This window comes from Nerophis ophidion, linkage group LG28 (genome assembly GCF_033978795.1).
Source record: "Nerophis ophidion isolate RoL-2023_Sa linkage group LG28, RoL_Noph_v1.0, whole genome shotgun sequence".
NCBI classification, from domain to species: Eukaryota; Metazoa; Chordata; class Actinopteri; order Syngnathiformes; family Syngnathidae; genus Nerophis; species Nerophis ophidion.
This window is the reverse complement of record NC_084638.1, coordinates 25,948,653-25,969,935: the sequence shown is the minus strand read 5'-3', so window position 1 is coordinate 25,969,935 and position 21,283 is coordinate 25,948,653. Positions and strand designations below refer to the sequence as shown.

General features: G+C 38.9%; 1 protein-coding gene across 2 annotated transcripts in view; it reads left to right on the top strand.

The window, feature by feature from the left end:
* The first annotated feature begins 10,694 nt into the window (after window positions 1–10,694).
* The window catches only part of LOC133545161 (cadherin-12-like), a 36,112-nt gene continuing 25,523 nt past the window's right edge, over window positions 10,695–21,283 (top strand). Inside the window, exons 1-3 of one of the 2 annotated variants that reach the window (XM_061890532.1) lie at window positions 10,695–10,831; window positions 13,540–13,843; window positions 20,551–20,675. In XM_061890532.1, the coding sequence (XP_061746516.1) occupies window positions 13,607–13,843; window positions 20,551–20,675 (362 nt within the window). In that variant the 5' untranslated portion in view covers window positions 10,695–10,831; window positions 13,540–13,606. Of the gene's footprint in view, window positions 10,832–13,036; window positions 13,844–20,550; window positions 20,676–21,283 lie in introns of those variants that run through there. The other variant, XM_061890533.1, reaches the window with a different exon arrangement.

Sequence of the window (21,283 nt, the reverse complement as noted above, 5' to 3'; positions counted from 1 at the left end):
TCTCGCGAGATGTGAAATGCGCGGGAGTGTCAGAGGACCGTCGCGTCATGACGTCATTTAAGCGTTCACTGCAAAATGCAGCTATACACTGCTGTCGCTTCAACATTATGGATGTCTTTTATTCCAGTGTCCTGCAAAACAGTGCAAATTGTGAGACTGTGAGTCCATTTGGGTCACGAGATTCTCACTTTGGAAGGCTTCACAGTTCTGATGTTTGACATAATAAACCACAGTCTCATTGTACAAACAACATGTTCCATTTGGGTGTGATCTCATGGTGTTTAAACCAGGGGTGTCCAAAGTGCGGCCCGGGGGGCCATTTGTGGCCCGAAGCTAATTGTTTACCGGAAATGCTACTCCAAAAATAAAAAAGAACATTAAAAATATTGGAATGAGGTGAAATCTATCGAGAAAAAGTGACAAAAAGCTGCCATGCAGGCCGTTTTTTTTTCTTTTGTCTTTATTTTACCATGTAAAAAACATCTTTACCATGAATTGATGAACGTGGACCCCGATTTAAACAAGTTGAAAAACTTATTGGGGTGTTACCATTTAGTGGTCAATTGTGCGGAATATGTACGGTACTGTGCAATCTAATAATTACAAATTTCAATCAATCAATTATTTATTTTTTACTTTTTTGCCATTGTTAAAAAAAAAAATGACAAAAAAAAAAAATCCATGTTATAATGAATTATTTTCAAAGCTCCAATTAGTTCAAATATTTCATTTTAAAATGTTTTATGTGGTAAATATTGCAGTTTCCATATAAAAACAAAGTTTTCTTTGACAAAAGAGCATAAAACACACAAAATAATAGTTTAAACGTAAAAAAAAGTATAAAAAAAACCCTAATTCTTACACTATTAAAACTAGGGGCGGTTTAGCTTGGTTGGTAGAGTGGCCGTGCCAGCAACTTGAGGGTTGCAGGTTCAATTCCCACTTCCGCCATCCTAGTCACTGCCATTGTGTCCTTGGGCAAGACACTTTACCCACCTGCTCCCAGTGCCACCCACACTGCTTTAAATGTAACTTAGATATTGGGTTTCACTATGTAAAGCGCTTTGAGTCACTAGAGAAAAAGCGCTATATAAATATAATTCATTTCACAATTTCACGGTGAAGCAGCTGGAGCCTTTAAGGGGCTGTTTGCAACCAACCGGTTTAGCTCGGTTGGTAGAGCGGCCGTGCCAGCAACTTGAGGGTCGCAGGTTCGATTCCCGCTTCCGCCATCCGAGTCACTGCCGTTGCGTCCTTGGGCAAGACACTTTACCCACCTGCTCCCAGTGCCACCCACACTGGTTTGAATGCAGATATTGGGTTTCACTATGTAAAGCGCTTTGAGTCACTATAGAAAAAGCGCTATATAAATATAATTCACTTCACTAATAAAAATGTATCACTTTCTGAGTGGGGCACCTTTTGGATTCCAAATATACTTAGTGGTATTTTATTTATTTTTTCACTGTGATTACTCAAAAATATAAAACATTTCAAACAATCACTATTTAGTTTACAGCAGGTCGCCCGTAAGGACCAGATGAGTTGCCCGCTGGCCTGTTCTAAAAATAGCTCAAATAACAGCACTTACCAGTGAGCTGCCTCTATTTTTTAAATTGTGTTTATTTACTAGCAAGCTGGTCTCGCTTTGCTCGACATTTTTAATTCTAAGAGAGACAAAACTCAAATAGAATGTGAAAATCCAAGAAAATATTTGAAAGACTTGGTCTTCACTTGTTTAAATAAATTCATTTATTTTTTTTACTTTGCTTCTTATAACTTTCAGGAAGACAATTTTAGAGAAAAAATACAACCTTAAAAATGATTTTAGGATTTTTAAACACATATACCTTTTTGACTTTTAAATTCCTTCCTCTTCTTTCCTGACAATTTAAATCAATGTTCAAGTATTTATTTATTTTTTTATTGTAAAGAATAATAAATACATTTTAATTTAATTCTTCATTTTAGCTTCTGTTTTTCGACGAAGAATATTTGTGAAATATTTCTTCAAACATCCATCCATCCATTTTCTACTGCTTATTCCCTTTCGGGGTCGCAGGGGGCGCTGGCGCCTATCTCAGCTACAATCGGGCGGAAGGCGGGGTACAACCTGGACAAGTCGCCCCCTCATCGCAGGGCCAACACAGATAGACAGACAACATTCACACTCTAGGGACCATTTAGTGTTGCCAATCAACCTATCCCCAGGTGCATGTCTTTGGAAGTGGGAGGAAGCCGGAGTACCCGGAGGGAACCCACGCAGTCACGGGGAGAACATGCAAACTCCACACAGAAAGATCCCGAGCCTGGATTTGAACCCAGGACTGCAGGACCTTCGTATTGTGAGGCAGACGCACTAACCCCTCTCCCACCGTGAAGCCCTTCTTCAAACATATTATGATTAAAATTCCCCAAAATTATTCTGGCAAATCTAGAAAATCTTTAGAATCAAATTTAAATCTTATATCAAAGTCTTTTGAATTTCTTTTAAAATTTTTGTTCTGGAAAATGTAGAAGAAATAAGGATTTGTCTTTGTTAGAAATATAGCGTGGTCCAATTTGTTATATATTCTAACAAAGTGGAGATTGGATTTTAAACTATTTAAAACATGTCATAAAAATTCAAAAATTAATCTGAATCAGGAAAAATTGCTAATGATTGGCCCTAGTGTGTGAATGTTGTCTGTCTATCTGTGTTGGCCCTGCGATGAGGTGGCGACTTGTCCAGGGTGTACCCCGCCTTCCGCCCGATTGTAGCTGAGATAGGCGCCAGCGCCCCCCGCAACCCCGAAAGGGAATAAGCGGTAGAAAATGGATGGGTGGATGGGTTCCATAAATTATTTTTTAATATATTTTCAAAAAGATTCGAATTAGATAGTTTTTCTCTTCTTTTTTTTCGGTCGAATTTTGAATTTTAAAGAGTCGAAATTGAAGATAAACTATGTTTCAAAATTTAATTTTCATTTTTTTCCCTGTTTTCTCCTCCTTTAAACCGTTCAATTAAGTGTTTTTTTCATCATTTATTCTCTACAAAAAACTTTCCGTAAAAGGAAAAAAAATGTAGGACGGAATGACAGACAGAAATACCAATTTTTTGAATATATAAATAATATATATAATATATATAAATAATATATATATATATATATATATATATATATATATATATATATATATATATATATATATATATATATATATATATATTATTTATTAAAGGTAAATTGAGCAAATTGGCTATTTCTGGCAATTTATTTAAGTGTGTATCAAACTGGTAGCCCTTCGCATTAATCAGTACCCAAGAAGTAGTTCTTGCTTTCAAAAAGGTTGCTGACCCCTGATGTAGAGCCCGATGTGGCTCTTTTGATGAATACATCTGGCTCTCAGATAAATCTTAGCTGACATTGCTTAAGACGATAAGTAATGAATAATATGTCCAAAAATAACGTTCAAAATATAAAACATTCTCATGCATTTTCATCCATCCATCCGGTTTCTACCGCACCTGTTCAAGAAGTCGCACTATTGGTAAGAAGTTTTATTTATTTCTGGTTAGCCTCAGAATAACAATGTTATTAATAAGAATAAGAGACTTATTATACTCTAAAATGTTGGTCTTTCTTAAAAATGCACGCATTTAGTTGTATTCAGTGATTAAAAAAAACAAACTATATGGCTCTCACGGAAATACTTTTTAAAAATATTTGGCTTGTATGGTTCTCTCAGCCAAAAAGGTTCCCGACCCCTGAACTAGGACATAAAATCCGTGTCAGTTGAGTCGGTCCATAAGTTGCCTGTAGGGATTTTTAATGTCCAGCAGATGTCAGTATTTAGTGACACAGAATCGACACAGTATCAATACAGTTGTGCAACGTTTCCAAACGCTTCATGAAGCCTCATCAACCCATCACTACCGTACATACCACTTCTCGCCAGCAACAGGCGCTGTTGCAACACTCCATTCATAATTTAAACAAGCATAATGAACTTCTGTTTTTTACACCGTTTTATATATATATATATATATATATATATATATATATATATATATATATATATATATATACCACTCAACCAATGGAGAAATACAGCAGCAGTAATCAAATGGTTTAACAACATCCAAGACAAACAACAACACAACTTTATCTCCTTCGACATCGAAGAATTTTACCCTTCCATCACGCAAGACCTACTGACCCAAGCACTAAACTTTGCCTCGGACTACGACTCAATCACAGGCAACGAAAGAAACATCATCATCCACGCAAAGAACTCCATACTCATCCACAACAGTACTCCATGGCAAAAAAAGAACAATTCAACATTTGACGTTACTATGGGGAGTTTTGACGGAGCAGAAACGTGCGAACTCGTTGGGAGTTTCCTCCTCTCCCAGCTTGCTAGCCTCAACCTGAACCTTGGTATTTACCGTGATGACGGACTGGCAGTGTGCCGCGCCTCGCCAGGGAGCAGCGAGAACACCAAGAAGCGCATATGCCAAATCTTCAAAGAAAACGGCCTACGGATCACGATTGAAGCCAACAAGCAAACCGTCAACTTCCTCGACGTCACTTTCAACCTGAGAAATAACAACTACCAACCATTCACGAAACCCAACACAACACTCCAATACGTGCACCACGACAGCAACCACCCACCCACCACCACGAAAAGAATACCTACCGGAATTAATAAAAGGCTATCGATGCTGTCATCCAGCAGAGCTGAATTCGACCAAGCAACCCCCCCGTACCAGAAAGCACTTGATGAAAGCGGAATCAACTTCACCCCCACCTATGAACCCACTCCAGGAAACCAACCAAAAAAGAGCAGAAAACGAAACAACATCGTCTGGTACAATCCGCCATTCAGCAAAGACGTCTCAACCAACATCGGCCGCAAGTTCCTCACTCTGATCGACAAACACTTCCCCAAAGGCAACACCCTAAGAAAAATATTCAACGAGAACAACATTAAATTGAGCTACAGCTGTATGAATAACATGCAACAAATCATATCAAACCACAACAAAGCAATTGCAAAAGGACTGCCTACCCCCAGACTAAACGACTCTGAAACCAATAATGAATGTAACTGTCGCAAGAAACCTGATTGCCCTCTCAACGGAAGGTGCTTACAGACATCAGTCGTTTACCAAGCAAAGGTAATACGCAAGGACATTAGCACATCCGACACGTACGTAGGATTAACCGAAGGAGCGTTCAAAACAAGATGGAATAATCACAACGCCTCCTTTAGAAACCAGACTTTGCAGAATTCTACAGAACTCAGCAAACACATTTGGAACCTCAAAGACAATAATGTTGAATATTCAATAACATGGCAAATTCTTGCATCCAGCACACCTTACAACAGTGGTAATAAAAGATGCAACCTATGCTTAAAAGAGAAACTGTTTATTATATATCATCCAGATCTATCATCCCTCAACAAGCGCAGTGAAATCATTTCAACATGCCGCCACAGACGGAAACACCTCCTAGGTAACACATGAGCCAATCACCACACCCTACGCCTGCCTGTACCCACCCACTCTGTGCTCTATATAAACCATTGTATGTGAATGCTTCCATTAAAATCTCCTGATGATTGAGGGAACCCCTCATAAACAGATCTGTAGAGATGAAGTAGTCTTGTGATTTTTCCCACACCTACATATATATATATATATATATATATATATATATATATATATATATATATATATATATATATATATATATATATATATATATATATACATACTTACTTACAGTATATCTGTCCATCTTTTTCCGCTTATCCGAGGTCAAGTCACGGGGGCAGCAGCCTAAGCAGAGAAGCCCAGACTTCCCTCTCCCCAGCCCGAGGGATCCTGAGGCGTTCCCAGGCCAGCCGGGATAGATAGCTGTGACAGTCTCTTGCTGTCGTCGTACGGGTTCAATAGACCACCCAGGAAGGACATGCTTTTGAGCAGGTTTGACTTCTTTATTTTGCAATATAGCTGGACTGGAGTTTGGATCGCTTTTCAGCTCCTTCCTCCACTGCTCGTTCCCGGTCTGCTTTTCAGCTGCCGTCGTCGTCGTTGTCTGCTTTTTGGCTGCTCTTGTTTCCTAGTCGCTGCTGCCGGCTATTTTACTCCTTTTTCGATCTCTCCTCCCTCACCCCTTTTATACAGCATGTGGAGATGGGTTAATCGTTTCCCGGTGTGTGGGCCACGCACCTGAATTAGATTGCGGTGGAGTCGCTCCCGGCACGCCCCGCCTCTCCGCTCCGCTGCATTCTCCGCCTCCTTGCCGCCTCCTTGCCGCCTCCTTGCCGCCTCCTTGTCGCCATCTTGGGCAGGGCTCCAGCGCGCCCTGCCGTCGGACCATCGGCTCCGCCTCTCCACAATAGCCTTCCCAACGTGTCCTGGGTCTTCCCCGTGGCCTCTGGTCGGACGTGCCCGGAACACCTCCCTACGGAGGCCTTCGGGTGGCATCCTGAGCAGATGCCCAACCCACCTCATCTGCCTTATTTGTACCCGTGATCTTGTCCTTTCGGTCATAACCCAAAGCTCATGACCATAGGTGAGGATGGGAACGTAGATCGACCGGTAAATTGAGAGCTTTGCCTTCCGGCTCAGCTCCTTCTTCACCACAATGGATCGATACAGAAGACGCCGCACCGATCCGCCTGTCGACCTCACCATCCACTCTTCCCTCACTCGTGAACAAGACTCCCTGGTACTTGAACTCCTCCCGGCACTCCACCCTTTTCTGGGCGAGAACCACGGACTCAGACTTGGAGGTGCTGATTCTCATCCGGGTCCCCTTCTTAAAGAGAAGACCCACAAACATGAGATGTACATAAATATTGGGACACTTTGCTCAATCCTCAACCTCCATCAGGTTGGATGTCTCTGGACATTGTCCTTCCCTAATTAGGACAACATAAGTCATCAGTGATTGACTTTTAACTATCTAGTGGAGAACAACACGCACACACACACACACACACACACACACACACACACACACACACACACACACACACACACACACTGGGAGAGATTAAATTGGAGGATTAAGCGTGTTGCAGGGGGGCCGCACCATCTGTGCAAAGGAGAATAAAGCTTTTAAATCTCCTTAATCATTTCAAATGTAATTGACTTTTAAAAACTACTATATTAATTAGTCACACATTTAGATCTTGAGATTGTATTATTCACACATTTAGATTTTAAAATGTTATTATTGACACATTTAGATCTTAAGATTTCCTTCTTCACACATTTAGATCTTAAGATTTATGTATTCACACATTTAGAGTTTAAGATTTATTATTCACACATTTTGATTTAAAATGTTATTATTCACACATTTAGATCTTAATATTTCATTATTCACACATTTAAGTCTTAAGATTTATTTATTCACTCATCTATATTTTAAGATTTTATTAGTCACACATTTAGATCTTAATATTTATTTATTCTCTCATTTCGATCTTTAGATTTATTATTCACACATGTATATTTTAAGATTTTATTATTTACACATTTAGATCTTAAGATTTATTATTCACACATTTATATCTTAAGATTTTTTTATTTACACATTTAGATCTTAACATATTATCATTCACAGATTTAAATTTTTGGAATTCATTATTTGCACATTTAGATCCTAAGATTGATTTATTCACACATTTATATTTTAGGATTTATTATTCCCACATTTAGATTGTAAGATTTTATCATCCAAACATTTAGATCCTAAGATGTATTTATTCGCACATTTAGATCCTAAGATGTATTTATTCGCGCATTTAGATTTTAGGATTTATTATTCCCACATTTAGATTGTAAGATTTTATCATCCAGACATTTAGATTCTAAAATGTATTTATTCGCACATTTGGATCTTATTTTTTTATTATTCACACATTTGGATCTTAAAATGTTATTATTCAATCATTTAGACATTAAGATTTTTTTATTCACATATTTAGATCTTAAGATTTATGTATTCACACACTTAGATTTCATAATATTATTCATACATTTTGATTTCAAGATTTTATTATTCACACATTTAGATCTTAAGATTTATTCACACATTTAGATCTTAAGATTTTTTATTCACATATTTAGATCTTAAGATTTATTATTCACACATTTAGATTTTAAAATGTTATTATTCACAGATTTAGATCCTAAAATTTCATTATTCACACATTTAGATTTTAAGATTTTTTAAATCAAACTTTCAGATTGTAAAAGATTATCCAAACATTTTATCGTAAGATTTCATTATTTACACATTTTAAGCTTAAGATTTATTGATACACACATTTTTATCTTCAGATTTATTTACTCAGACATTTAGATTTTAAGATTTTATTATTCACACATTTAGATCTTAAGATTTATTTACCCACACATTTAAATTTTAAGATTTTATTATTCACACATTTGTATCGTAAGATTTATTTATTCACACATCTAGATTTTAAGATTTTATTATTCATACATTTAGATCGTAAGATTTATTTATTCACACATCTAGATTTTAAGATTTTATTATTCACACATTTAGATTTTAAGATTTATTTATTCACTCATTTTGATCTTAAGATTTTTTTATTCACATATTTAGATCTTAAGATTTTATCATTCATACTTTTGATCTTTAGATTTTATTATTCACACATTTAGATCCTAAAATTTATGTATTCACACATTTAGATCCTACGATTTATGTATTCACACATTTAGATTTTAAAATGTTATTATTCACACATTTAGATCTTAAGCTTTATCATTTACACATTTAGATCTTAAGATTAATTTAATCACACATTTAGATTTTAAGATGTTATTATTCACACATTTAGATCTTAAAATTTATTTAGTCACACATTTAGATTTTAAGATTTATTATTCAGTCATTTAGATCCTAAACTGTATGTATTCACACATTTAGATCTTTTTTTTATTTTTATTATTCACACATTTAGATATGATTTTTTTCATTATTCACACATTTGGATATTAAGATGTATTTATTCAGACATTTGGATTTTAAGATTTTATTATTCACACATTTAGACCTTAAGAGTTATTTATTTACTCATTTTGATTTTAAGATTTATTTCCTAACACATTTAGATCTTAAGATGTATTTATCCAAACATTTAGATTGTAAGATTTTATTATCCACACATTTAGATCTTAAGATTTATTTATTGACACTTTTAGATCTTAAGATTTATTATTCACACATTTAGATTTTAAAATGTTATTATTCACACATTTAGATCTTATTCTTAAAATTTCATTATTCACACATTTAGATCTTAAGATTTATTATTCACACATTTAGATTTTAAAATGTTTTTATTCACACATTTAGATCTTAAAATGTCATTATTCACACATTTAGATCCTAAGATTCATTTATTTCCTCATTTGATCTTAAGATGTATTTATTCACACATTTAGATCTTAAGATTTATTTATTCACACATTTAGATTTCAAGATTTTTTAATCAAACTTTCAGATTGTAAGATTATACTACGCACACATTTTGATCGTAAGATTTGATTATTCACACATTTAGATCTTAAGATTTATATATTCACACATTTAGATCTTAACATTTTTTTTATTCACACATTTAGATCTTAAGATTTATGCATTCACACATTTAAATTTTAAAATGTTATTTTTCACACATTTAGATTTTTTCATTCACACATTTAGATCTTAAGATTTATTTATTCACAGATTTAGATTTTAAGATGTATTTCCTAACACATTTAGATCTTAAGATGTATTCATCCAAACATTTAGATCCTAAGATGTATTTATTCACACATTTAGATCTTGAAAAAAAAAATATTCACAGATGTAGATCTTTTTTTTTTTTAATTATTCGCGCATTTAGATCTTAAGATTTATTATTGACACATTTTGATCTTAGGGTTTATTTATTCACTCATTTTGGTCTTAAGACGTATTTAGTCACACATTTACATTTTAAGATTTTATTATCCACACATTTAGATTTCAAGAATTTATTTTTCAAACATTAAGATGTTAAGATTGATTTATTTACACGTTTAGATTTTAAGATTTTACTATTCACACATTTTGATCTTAAGATGTATTATTCAAACATTTAATTTTTAAGATTTTGTTATTCACACATTTAGATCTTAAGATTTATAGGCTACTAGGAGCTAGCAGCTACACATCAGCTAAGCACACAGTAGCACACAAGCTAGACAAGTCCCACCTTGCGGTGAATAATGAAGGGGGAGTGGTAAATGTTTACACTGACACTGTCAACAACTCGCCAAGTTGGATGCTGCGGACACGTTTGTTACTGGATACTTTTTTGGTGCGCCCCGGAGATTTCACACAAGTGATTATTTGATTCTAGTTTTGTTTGTTTTATTGTCAAAACGAGATTATGTATGTCTATCTTGCGTGCTATTGCGTGCTTAGCTGTTGTGTATCCGCCAGCTCCTGGGTAAATTATAACCCGGCGTGTTTACCTTTTTTGGCAAAATGAAAGTTAAAAAAAAAAGGAAGACAGGAAGTGGAGCGGATGAGCGTGGCAACCTGGGGGTAGGGGGGGAAAGGTGGGGGCCGGGGGTCTCGGGGGATGAGCTCCGGCAAAAAAAAAGGTGCGGGGCGAGAGAACTGGGGCAGAAGGAAGGAGAGAGAGAGAGAGAGAGGGAGAGACCCGTCACGAGCACCGAAGAGAATGTTCCGGAAGGATCTGACATTATTTGATATATTTGGACCAAGGAGCAGCTGAGAGGTTTCTCTTTTTGAAGGTAAACAAAACTGCTAAAATCATGAATTGTGTTTAATGATCATAACTTCTATCTTTTCTTGACTTTTTAAAATGTTTCAAAATGACATTTTTTTTTTAACGGCAGGGCACCCCTCGGAGTCCTCGTCGTTTTGGTCATGTGATTTATGGATGTGACTTCCTTTGTTCAACTTAGTTAGTGCGGAAATACCACCACACCACACCAATTCTCAACCCCCTTTACTGGCTTCCTGAATGTAAAGTCTCCCTACTAACCCACCAGTCCCTCCAGGGAAATGCCCAAACCCCCCACACCCCCACCCCCTACCTCCCAGAACTGCTCACCCCCCAAATCCTCCACACGACACCTCCGCTCCGGGCGGACTAACCTCCTCCAAACTCCCAGGACAAAGCTAAAAACAATGGGAGACCGGGTTCTTAGGGACCGAATGTCCCTTTGGGACAGAGGACCCTATTGTATTTCTAAGGTTTTATTATTATTATACCACCGCCTCTTTGAGCTGTAATTTGACCCCCTTAACATGCTTCAAAACTCACCAAATTTGACACACGCATCAGGACTGGCAAAAATTGCCATCTGATCAAAAAAACCAAAACTCGAAATTGCGCTCTAGCGCCCCCTAGGAAATATCAGACAAAACTGCTTGTAACTTCTGTTAGGAATGTCGCAGAGACATGAAAAAAAAACCTCTATGTAGGTCTGACTTAGACCTAGATTTCATACACTGACATCCTTCAGCAAAAAATCAACAGGAAGTTGGCAAAACCCCCTTCAAAACAAAAGTTTCCTAAAAAATAAAAATTTTGCCTCTGAGCTGTAATTAGACCCCCTTAAAAAGCTTCAAAACTCACCAAACTCGACACACACATCAGGATGGGCAAAAATTGCGATCTAATAAAAAACAAACCCCAAAACTCAAAATTGCGCTCTAGCGCCCCCTAGGAATAAAACACATACAAATCTGCTCTTGGGAAGAAAACACAGACAAAACTGCTTGTAACTTCCGGCAGGAATGTCGTAGAGACATGAAACAAAAACCTCTATGTAGGTCTCACTTTTAACTACATTTGATTAATTGACGTCTTTCAGCAAAAATCAACAGGAAGTTGGCAATTACCCCTTCAGAACAAACATTTTGTAAAAACCCGTCACCTTTTTCCAAACATTATCTCCTCTGAGCACGTTTGTTGTGTCGGCTTCAAACTCGCACAGGAGAGAGATTGAACCCTTCTGATTAAAAGTTGATGAAATAGTTTTAATAACTGCTCCGGTTTTGATTTTACGAGCCTTAAAACAACCGCTACGCTGATGCCGCGGCGCTGCTGCCGTCTCAAGATGGCAGCTTAAAAGCAGGAAGCACCAGTGTGACCACACAATGCAGAGAAGGTAGGTAATGTGCGGGTAAAGATATGTTGACTGGGTGAAAGAAGGAGGCACCAGTTTGACACCAACATACAGAGAGGGTAGGTAATGTGCAGGTAAAGATATGTTGTCTGGGTGAGGGCAGGAAGCACCAGCGTGTATGGGTGACAGAAAGAAGCACCAGCGTGACCCCAGGATGCAGGGAAGGTAGGTAATGTGCAGGTAAAGGTATGTTTAATGGGGTAAAGGCAGGAAACACCAGCAAAAGTCGGTCCTGTCCATCGATGCTTGCAGCTTAAATTTGCTAAACAAATAGCATACCAATGTTAGCATGTTAGCATTCTATACGTTAGCATAGGTTAAAGTAAAAAAGCGTTACGACTATTATGTGTATGCCTATAAAATAAGCTAAACAAATAGCATGCCAATGTTAGCATGTTAGCCTTCTATTTGTTAGCATAGGTAAGGTAACAAATGTTATGACTATTATGTGTATACCTATGAAATAAGCTAAACTAATATCATGCCAATGTTAACATGTTAGCCTTCTATACGTTAGCGTAGGTCAAGTAAGAAATGTTATGGCTATTACATGTATACCTATAAAATAAGCTAAACTAATAGCATGCCAATGTTAGCATGCTAGCTTTCTATACGTTAGCATGGGTCACGTAACAAATTTTATGACTATTAAGTGTATACCTATAAAATAAGTTAAAAAAATATCATGCCAATGTTAGCATGCTAGCATTCTATACGTTAGCATAGGTCAAGTAAGAAATGTTATGACTATTACGTGTATACCTATAAAATAAGCTAAACTAATAGCATGCCAATGTTTGCATGTTAGCCTTCTGTACGTGAGCATAGGTCTAGTAAAAAATGTTATGAATATGAAATGTATACCTGTATATTACCTTAAAAAACTTATATGTCAATATTAGCCTAAGCTAAAAAAATATTAATGTAGGAAAAGTTAGCATGCTAACAATTACCATGCATTAAGTATGACCTTAATGAGTTTACATGCATAATTTGCAAAAAAAAGCCAACATGCTAATGTTAGCATGTTAGCATGTTAGCATGTTAGCATGCTAGCATTAACATGGTAGCAACATGCTTGATACACCAATATATGACATGTTAGCATGCTAATTTTGGCATGTGTAAAGGAACAAATGGTGTGACCATGTAAAATGTGTGTTAAAATGCCTTTTAATGTTAGCATGTCGCTTGCTAATTGTAGCATGCTGGCAAGTGGTTAGCATTAGCAAGGAAAACATTGACTTTTTTTGAAAGAAAAGCGAAAACTGACTCCAACTTACTTGTTGGCCGTTTCTCCGAAGGTGCCGGACAAAGACGACTGGGACCTTGGAACACTTCCGGACTTCCCCGCACACCCTTTGGTCCCCGATGAGCGCATGGAAACATACAGTCGTATTCCTGCTGTGCTCCGGTTTACTGCTGGACCAAAGTCTCCCAAGTCCTCTTCGGTCTTGGCGCCGCTTCAGGACGGGAAGCGGGGGGACACGTTTCCAGGGCCGGACCAGGCTGGGACACGGGACGCCGCGTATGAAACGAGGATGGGTGTGGAACCAGTTCTTCGTTCTGGAAGAATACACGGGTGTTGTCCCGCAGTATGTTGGAAAGGTATGGTCCTAAGTCCTTGGAATAGGACTGAAAGGAAAACAAACTGTTTGACTCATTTTTTAACACTTTTATGGGTGGGACCCTTTTGGGTCCCTGAGGACTTAAGTGTGATTTTTTTTTTTAATCTGTCATTTCTCAAAAAAATAATAATAAATCGAAATCAATGTGTAAAGCTCCAATTACTTCAAAATTTCAAATATTACAATTGAAAATATTTTTGAAACTGTGTGTTTGCCCAAAAAAATAGTTTTTTTTCAACAAAAATTACAAATAATAATAATAATAATAATAATATTAATAATAATAATAATATAAACTTCATATTGACAGACGGACTTGAGTTTGAACTTTAGATGTAAGTGTTGACAGTAAAATATTAAATTATTTCTTATTTTTAACACTTTTATGAGTGGGGCCTTTTGGGTCCCTGGGAATTTTAGTGTGATTTTTTTTTTTAAATCTGTCATTGCTCGTAAAAAATTTCTAAAATTGAAATCAATGTTTAAAGCTCCAGTTACTTCAAAATTTCAAATATTACAATTGAATTTGTTTTTAAATTGTGTTTTTGCCATAAAATCAGGTGTTTCTTTAACATAAACGACATACGACAACAACAACAATATTAATAATAATAAGAAGAAAAACTTTATATTGACGGATGGATTTTAAATTTTAGGTACAGATGTAAGCGTTGACAATAAAATAATCAATAATTTCTTATTTTTAACACTTTTTTGAGTGGGACCCTTTTGGGTCCCTGAGAATTGTAGTGTGATCATTTTTCTTTAATCTGTCATTACTCAAAAAAACTAATAATGAATTGAAATCAATGTTTGAAGCTCCAATTAAGTCACATCAAATATTACAATTGAAAATATTTTAAATTGTGTTTTCCCCAAAAACAAGGGTTTCTTTAACAAAAACGACATACGACAATACTACTACCACTACTACTACTACTACTACTACTACTAATAATAATAATAATAATAATAACAATATAAGCTTCATATTGACGGATCGATTTTGAATTTGAACTACAGATGTAAGCGTTGACAATAAAATAGAAACTCATATCTTATTTTTAACACTTTTATGAGTGGGACCCTTTTGGGTCCCTGAGAAATTTAGTGTGATTTTTTTTTTAAAATCTGTCATTGCTCAAAAAAATAATAATGAATCGAAATCAATGTTTAAAGCTACTATTACTTCACATCAAATATTACAAAAATATATTTTTGGGGGATAAAATATTTCAAAAATCGTGTGTTTGCCCAAAAAAAAAACAGGGGTTTTTCAACAAAAATGGAAAAAGCCAAAATAATAATAATAATAATAAAATCATTTGTATTTGAAGTACAGTTGTGAGCGTTGACAGTAAAAGAATAAAATATAATAGTTTCTTATTTTTAACACTTTTATGAGTGGGACCATTTTGGGTCCTTGAGAATTTTAGTGTGATTTATTTTAATTTTTTTAATCTGTCACTTCTCAAAAAAATAATAATAAATTGAAATCAATGTTTAAAACTCAAATTACTTCACACCAATTATTACAATACAACATTTTTTGGGGGGTAAAATTATTCATAAATTGTGTGTTTGCCAAAAAAAAAAGGGGTTTAACAAAAACGATTAAAGCCAAAAACAAACAAAAAAATAAGATGTAATGAAATAAACTTTATAGTGACAGATTTGAATTTGAACTACAGATGTAAGCGTTGACAGCAAAATAATAAAATATAATAATTTCTTATTTTTAACACTTTTATCAGTGGGACCCTTTTCGGTCCCTGAGAATTTTAGTGTGATTTTTTTTTTTTAATCCATCATTGCTCGAAAAAAAAATAATAATAAATTGCAACCAATGTTTAAAGCTCCAAATACTTCACAACAAATATTAGTATTTTGGGGGGGGGGGGGGGGGGGTAAAATATTAAAAAAAATTGTGTTTGCCATAGAAACAACATAAGAGAAAAACAAACAAAAACTACTACTACTAATAATAATATTAACATAAACTTCATATTGACGGATTTTAATTTGAACTACAGATATAAGCGTTTGCAATAAAATAATAAATTATTTCTTATTTTTAACACTTTTATGAGTGGGACCCTTTTGGGACCCTGAGAATTTTTGTTGGATTTTTTTTTTATTTTATTTTAATTGTTCCAAAAATAATAATGCTCATCAGTGTTAATCAATGTTTTATTTTCTATTAATAATTGACCGATTGACTTCATATTCTACTTTTAAAAATTTTCAGGGAAAATATTGCAATTTTTGTGTGTTTACTTTAAAAAAAAAAGTATTATTATAAAGGTGACGTTCCACGTCCCGAGAGCCTGGCTCCGTAGCGGGGGGCCCCGGTGACCCGTGTCCGGGCGAGGGAAATCGGAGTCTTGGTTCTTGTATTTCCATGGAAGTCTTCGAGCTGCTCTTTGTCTGATCCCTCACCTAGGACCAGTTTGTCTTGGGAGACCCTAACAGGGGGCATAGAAGCCCCCAGACAAAATAGCTCCTAGAGTCATTGGGACACGCAAACTCCTCTACCTACTCCTCTACTTCGCTCCTCTACTGTCACGTTTAAACACTAATGACATCTATTAATCAGACAAGAAGCAAGGAATCATGCAGAGACAGACTTCAATTTAGCTCATGAGGAGAACGCACGGCGCTGAACACTTAGTCACATTCTCGCCCTACGCTCTGAGTTTCAGCTCCCGCGTCCCTCTTTTTATTCAGAGTCCCATAGTCAACGTCACTGAGGCCGCCTCTAGAAGGAGTGGTCACATATATTACGCAAAGCAGGTCCAGGACGCACAGAACGTGACGGAATGGGCTGGGGGCTTTGTGATTTCGCCTTGTCCCTGCTTCGTCTGCGTGTCGTCATCTTATCTTCGTTGAGGTCCTTGAAGTCTCTGTCTAGTCTGCGTGCTGTCATCTTATCTTCATTGAAGTCTTTGAAGTCCTTGGCTGTTAGCGGGCTAACACAAAGATAACATCTGTGGCAGAGGCCACCTCTCAGACAAGAAGTTTTTTCCTTGCATAGATTAGAAAGTTAATGTGATAATATATACATAATTATTCTAACAGAATGCCTCGGGATCCCCCGGGAAGAGCTGGACCAAGTGGCTGGGGAGAGGGAAGTCTGGGAATCTCTGCTTAGGCTGCTGACCCCGCGACCCAAACTCTGATAAGCGGAAGAAGATGGATGGATTACTGTAAAGGGAAAAACTGTACCACTAGCGACAGATCTATCAGTTTTTTTTTACCGTAAAATCCACAGTTACTGTTAGCATTTTAGCTAATTTATTTTGTTCGAACACACAAATCGTGGTTTCTGATACTTGACGCCATCACACAAGTATGCTAACTCCTCCTATATTAGCAACATTTTATGCTAGCACTTTTGCTAATTTCCTTCGTACAAACCTACGAATCCTGGATTTTGATATTTGGCGCCACCTTGCAAGGATGCTAATTGGTGCCCAGTTGGTTTTATGCTGGTTTGTTTATTTTGGATCGAGGTTCACAGCACAGCCCTGCGATGAGGTGGCGACTTGTCCAGGGTGTACCCCGCCTTCAGCCTGATTGTAGCTGAGATAGGCGCCAGCGCCCCCCGCGACCCCAAAAGGGAATAAGCGGTAGAAAATGGATGGATGGACGGGTTCACAGCACAGATAGCGGGTCCATCCAAATTTTCGCCGGAATTCTCTAGTCTCTCCTATTTTTACGGTAAAGTTCTGGCAACTGGGGAAAAAAGATCGGTAAAATTTACGGTACATTTCTGGCGCACCCCGTGTTGTGGTTGAAGGGCGCCCTGACCCCCTTCCCATCCCAAGATAGTGGAAACACTGGGATGATCCCGGATTAATGCGGTGTTGATCCTGACAAGTGAATCACAGCATGATTGTCCCCCGAGGACGGGAAGTGGTGGCCCAAAAAGGAAATGAATGACCTTCTGCCACTTCAGGTTTGAGGTTTTAGTCTTAATGTGCTTATTAGGATTATCCATTGTCCCCTAAAGCCGGACCCAGAGAAAGACTCCTGGCAGTACCCACGTGATTTACTTAGACACAACCGGGGTTGTCTTGGACTCTGGATTTTCATAGTCGGATCTGGCTCTTTAGATTCTACACAAAGTTGACGGTTAGTCAACTTGGGTTCTTATGGGACCAGGCCATAGTCAGAATGGCAGATTAGTTCCAGAAACAGGTCTGGCATTCGTGACGGTTTGGTGTTCATCTGATTGAGAACCTATGTGAAGAAACTGTTCTTATGCCGACTTGTTTCGTGTACGCTGGTTTGTAACGCTTGCTGGAATAGAAGAGTTTGAACAGTTTGTGATCAGGGTTTGAGGGGTATCCAGTAATGCTACCTTGCCCGTTTCCTAACCCTGGACCGGTACAAGCCCTGGACGGGGGTCGAATGGTCGAGATTGTATAAAAGGGGAGAAGAGGAGAGATGTTAAATGTCTACCGGTGCGCGATCCACACACCTGCACTTGACTGCGGCGTTGCTCCCAGCGTGCCCCGCCTCTCCGCTCGCTTGCCGTCCCCGCCTCCCAGCCGCCATCTTGGGCCGGGCTCCAGCGTGCCCTGCCCCGCTGCACGTTCGCCAGCTCTGCCTTTCCACATACCTCCATCACCAGACGCAAGCCGTAACGCCAACCGGCTAAGCCAACTCCCCCTCCCTTTTTTGAAGGGGCGGGAAATGAAAACCGCCACGGCCACCTGTCTTCTCTTCATTTTCTTCTTCCATTTCGTCTTTGTCTTCTTCCTTGTCTTTCTCCTTGTCTTTGTCTTTTTCCTTGTCTTTTTTGTCTTTTTCTTCGACCACTCCTTCTTCTTCCACCACTTCTTCTTCTCCTTCCACCACCACCACCACCACTTCTTCTTCTTCTAGCACCACTTCTTCTTCCACCACCACTTCTTTGGGGGAGGGGGGGCAATCGCCGCCCCCACACACCTGGTCCGCCAGCACCTGCAGGAGCCGCAACTGTTGGCCGGACTCCTCGAGCCGCTGCCGGCTGCCTGCCACCAGCTCCGTGAACACGCCCACAAGAGCCCACAAGAGATCGTCCTTCCCCGTTGGGCGCCAAATGTGACGGACTCTCACCGTCATGCGAGTTCCCAGGACCACCAAGGAAGGACATGGCTTGAGCAGTTTGCCTTTTTGTTTTATTCTTTCCGGTTGGACGCCAAATGTGACAGACTCTCAATGTTGTGCGGGTTCCCAGGACCACCAAGGAACGACATGGCTTGAGCAGTTTAACTTTTTGTTTTATTCTTTCAATAAAACCTTTCAGCTTCCGTTTTCACTTTGCCGTATCGTTGTCTGCCTCTCGCTCTTTTCCTCTCGCGTTCAGCATCCGCCTACTTCTCCCCCCTTCTCTCCGCTGCAGCCCTTTTACACCTTGCGAGGAGATTAGATGATTCCGCCCATCTGGGCGGCCCACACATCTGATCATGATTGCGGTGTCGCTCCCAGCGTGCCCCGCCTCTCCGCTCGCTCGCCGTCCCCGCCTCCTCGCCACCATCTTGGGCCGGGCCCCGGCATGCCCTGCCCTGTTGGTCGTTCGCCGGCTCCGCCTCTCCACAGAGGGGTATCCAGTAATGCTACCTTGCCCGTTTCCTAACCCTGGACCAGTACAAGCCCTGGACAGGAGGGAAGGTCGACACTGATGATCTTTTCTGCGGTCCTGATTGTCCTCTGCAGTCTGTTAATGTCCAGCTTGGGTGCAGATCCTAACCAGACAGGGATGGAGGTACACAGGACAGACTCGGAGCCGTGTATATAGAGAGAGTATTGTCCCAAACATGAGAGTATGGCCAGACAATCTTTTAAATGATTGGTCAAAACCAACTCTGAAACTCGATACACAGCTCTGGACAGACTGAATGATGAAGGTACTAAGAAAACTGGATTAGGGTTAGGGTTGGTAAAAATAACCACACAGTACCTTTTAACCCCATTGTGAGACATCTCTCTCTACAGACGGTTCCGTACAGACCGGATGATGAAAGTACGAAGAAAACTGGCATCAGAGTACCTTCCGACCCTACTTTGAGAAGAGGTTTTTAATGTTGATTCTACTGCAAGTTTGATAATCACGTGAGGGGCTTTCGACCAATCAGAGACAGTATAGATTGGTCCCAAGCCCCTCATGTGACCACAGGACGCCATGTTCAGGACCAACTCTGAAACTGAGTTGTCTCTATACACGACTCTGGACAGATGGAATGATGAAGGTACTTTGAAAACCAGGTGAGGGTTAAGGTAGGGAAAAATTACGACAGAGTACCTTCAATCTTGATTCGACTAAGTGTTTGATCGTCGAATTAAACTCCTCTGAATCGAATCGTCGACTATTCCAAGACATCCCTACGTGCACCGATGGTCTATTTGGTCAAAAGCCCCTCATGTGACCACAAGGGTGCCATGTTTAGGACCAACTCTGACACGGAGTTGATCAAACTCTCTCTATACACGACTCTGGACAGACTGATTGATGGAAGTACTTACAAAACCGGATTAGAAGGGGGTTCAATGTCGCACGAAACTCCTCTGAATTGAATCGCGGACTATTCTAAGTCATCCCTACTTGGAAGTGAGTTTCATGTTGTTGTTGTAGTGTATCTTTAAAGTTCTAATTGTTCCCACCTCAATCACTAATTGTGCCCCGGCATTTTGTTTCTTTAGCTCCACACTGACTCGGACTACGGTGACGGTGCCGTTAAGTACACGCTTTCAGGAGAAGGAGTCGGCTCCATCTTCACCATCGACGAAATGACCGGAGACATCCATGCTGTGACGAGGCTTGACAGGTGAGGAGTACTACCACAGTCGTGACTATCGACAGTAAAGTCATTAGGCTACAGAATCCGGTACTTTTTTTGGCACGGACCGAATCCACCCCATTCACGTAAAACTCAATGGTGCCATGGTACGATACCTGGGTTGACAGACTTCTCAAGCTGTCGTGCGAGTTCCGAGGACCGTCAAGGAAGGACATAGGGGCGGCACATTTAGACTTCTTTATTTTTCAATAAAGACTGCTTTTCAGCTGTTCCGTCTGCCGCTCGCTGTTCCGTTTCTCTTTTTGCTTCTGGCGTCGTCGCCTCTCTCGCTCTCTCAGCGTCAGCTTCCCTCCGGCCCCTTCTCGTCTCTTCGCCTCTCTCTCTGACGTTCATGGCTGTCGCCCTTTTATACAGTGCGAGAGTGTTACTTAATTGGCCCTAGGTGCGCCATCCACGCCGCTTTCCAGCCGTTGTGACGCTCCATAGGGTTAGCAATCATCCTCCGCCGGTTACACCGTTGGAGTCTTACGTCGTTATTTCCCCATAAATAGCCCACATGGGTGTGGGAGTGCCTTCTTCCGCCATTGCATTCATTTTGGTAGTTCTTACATTCACCGTATCCCTGGCTAGGGGGC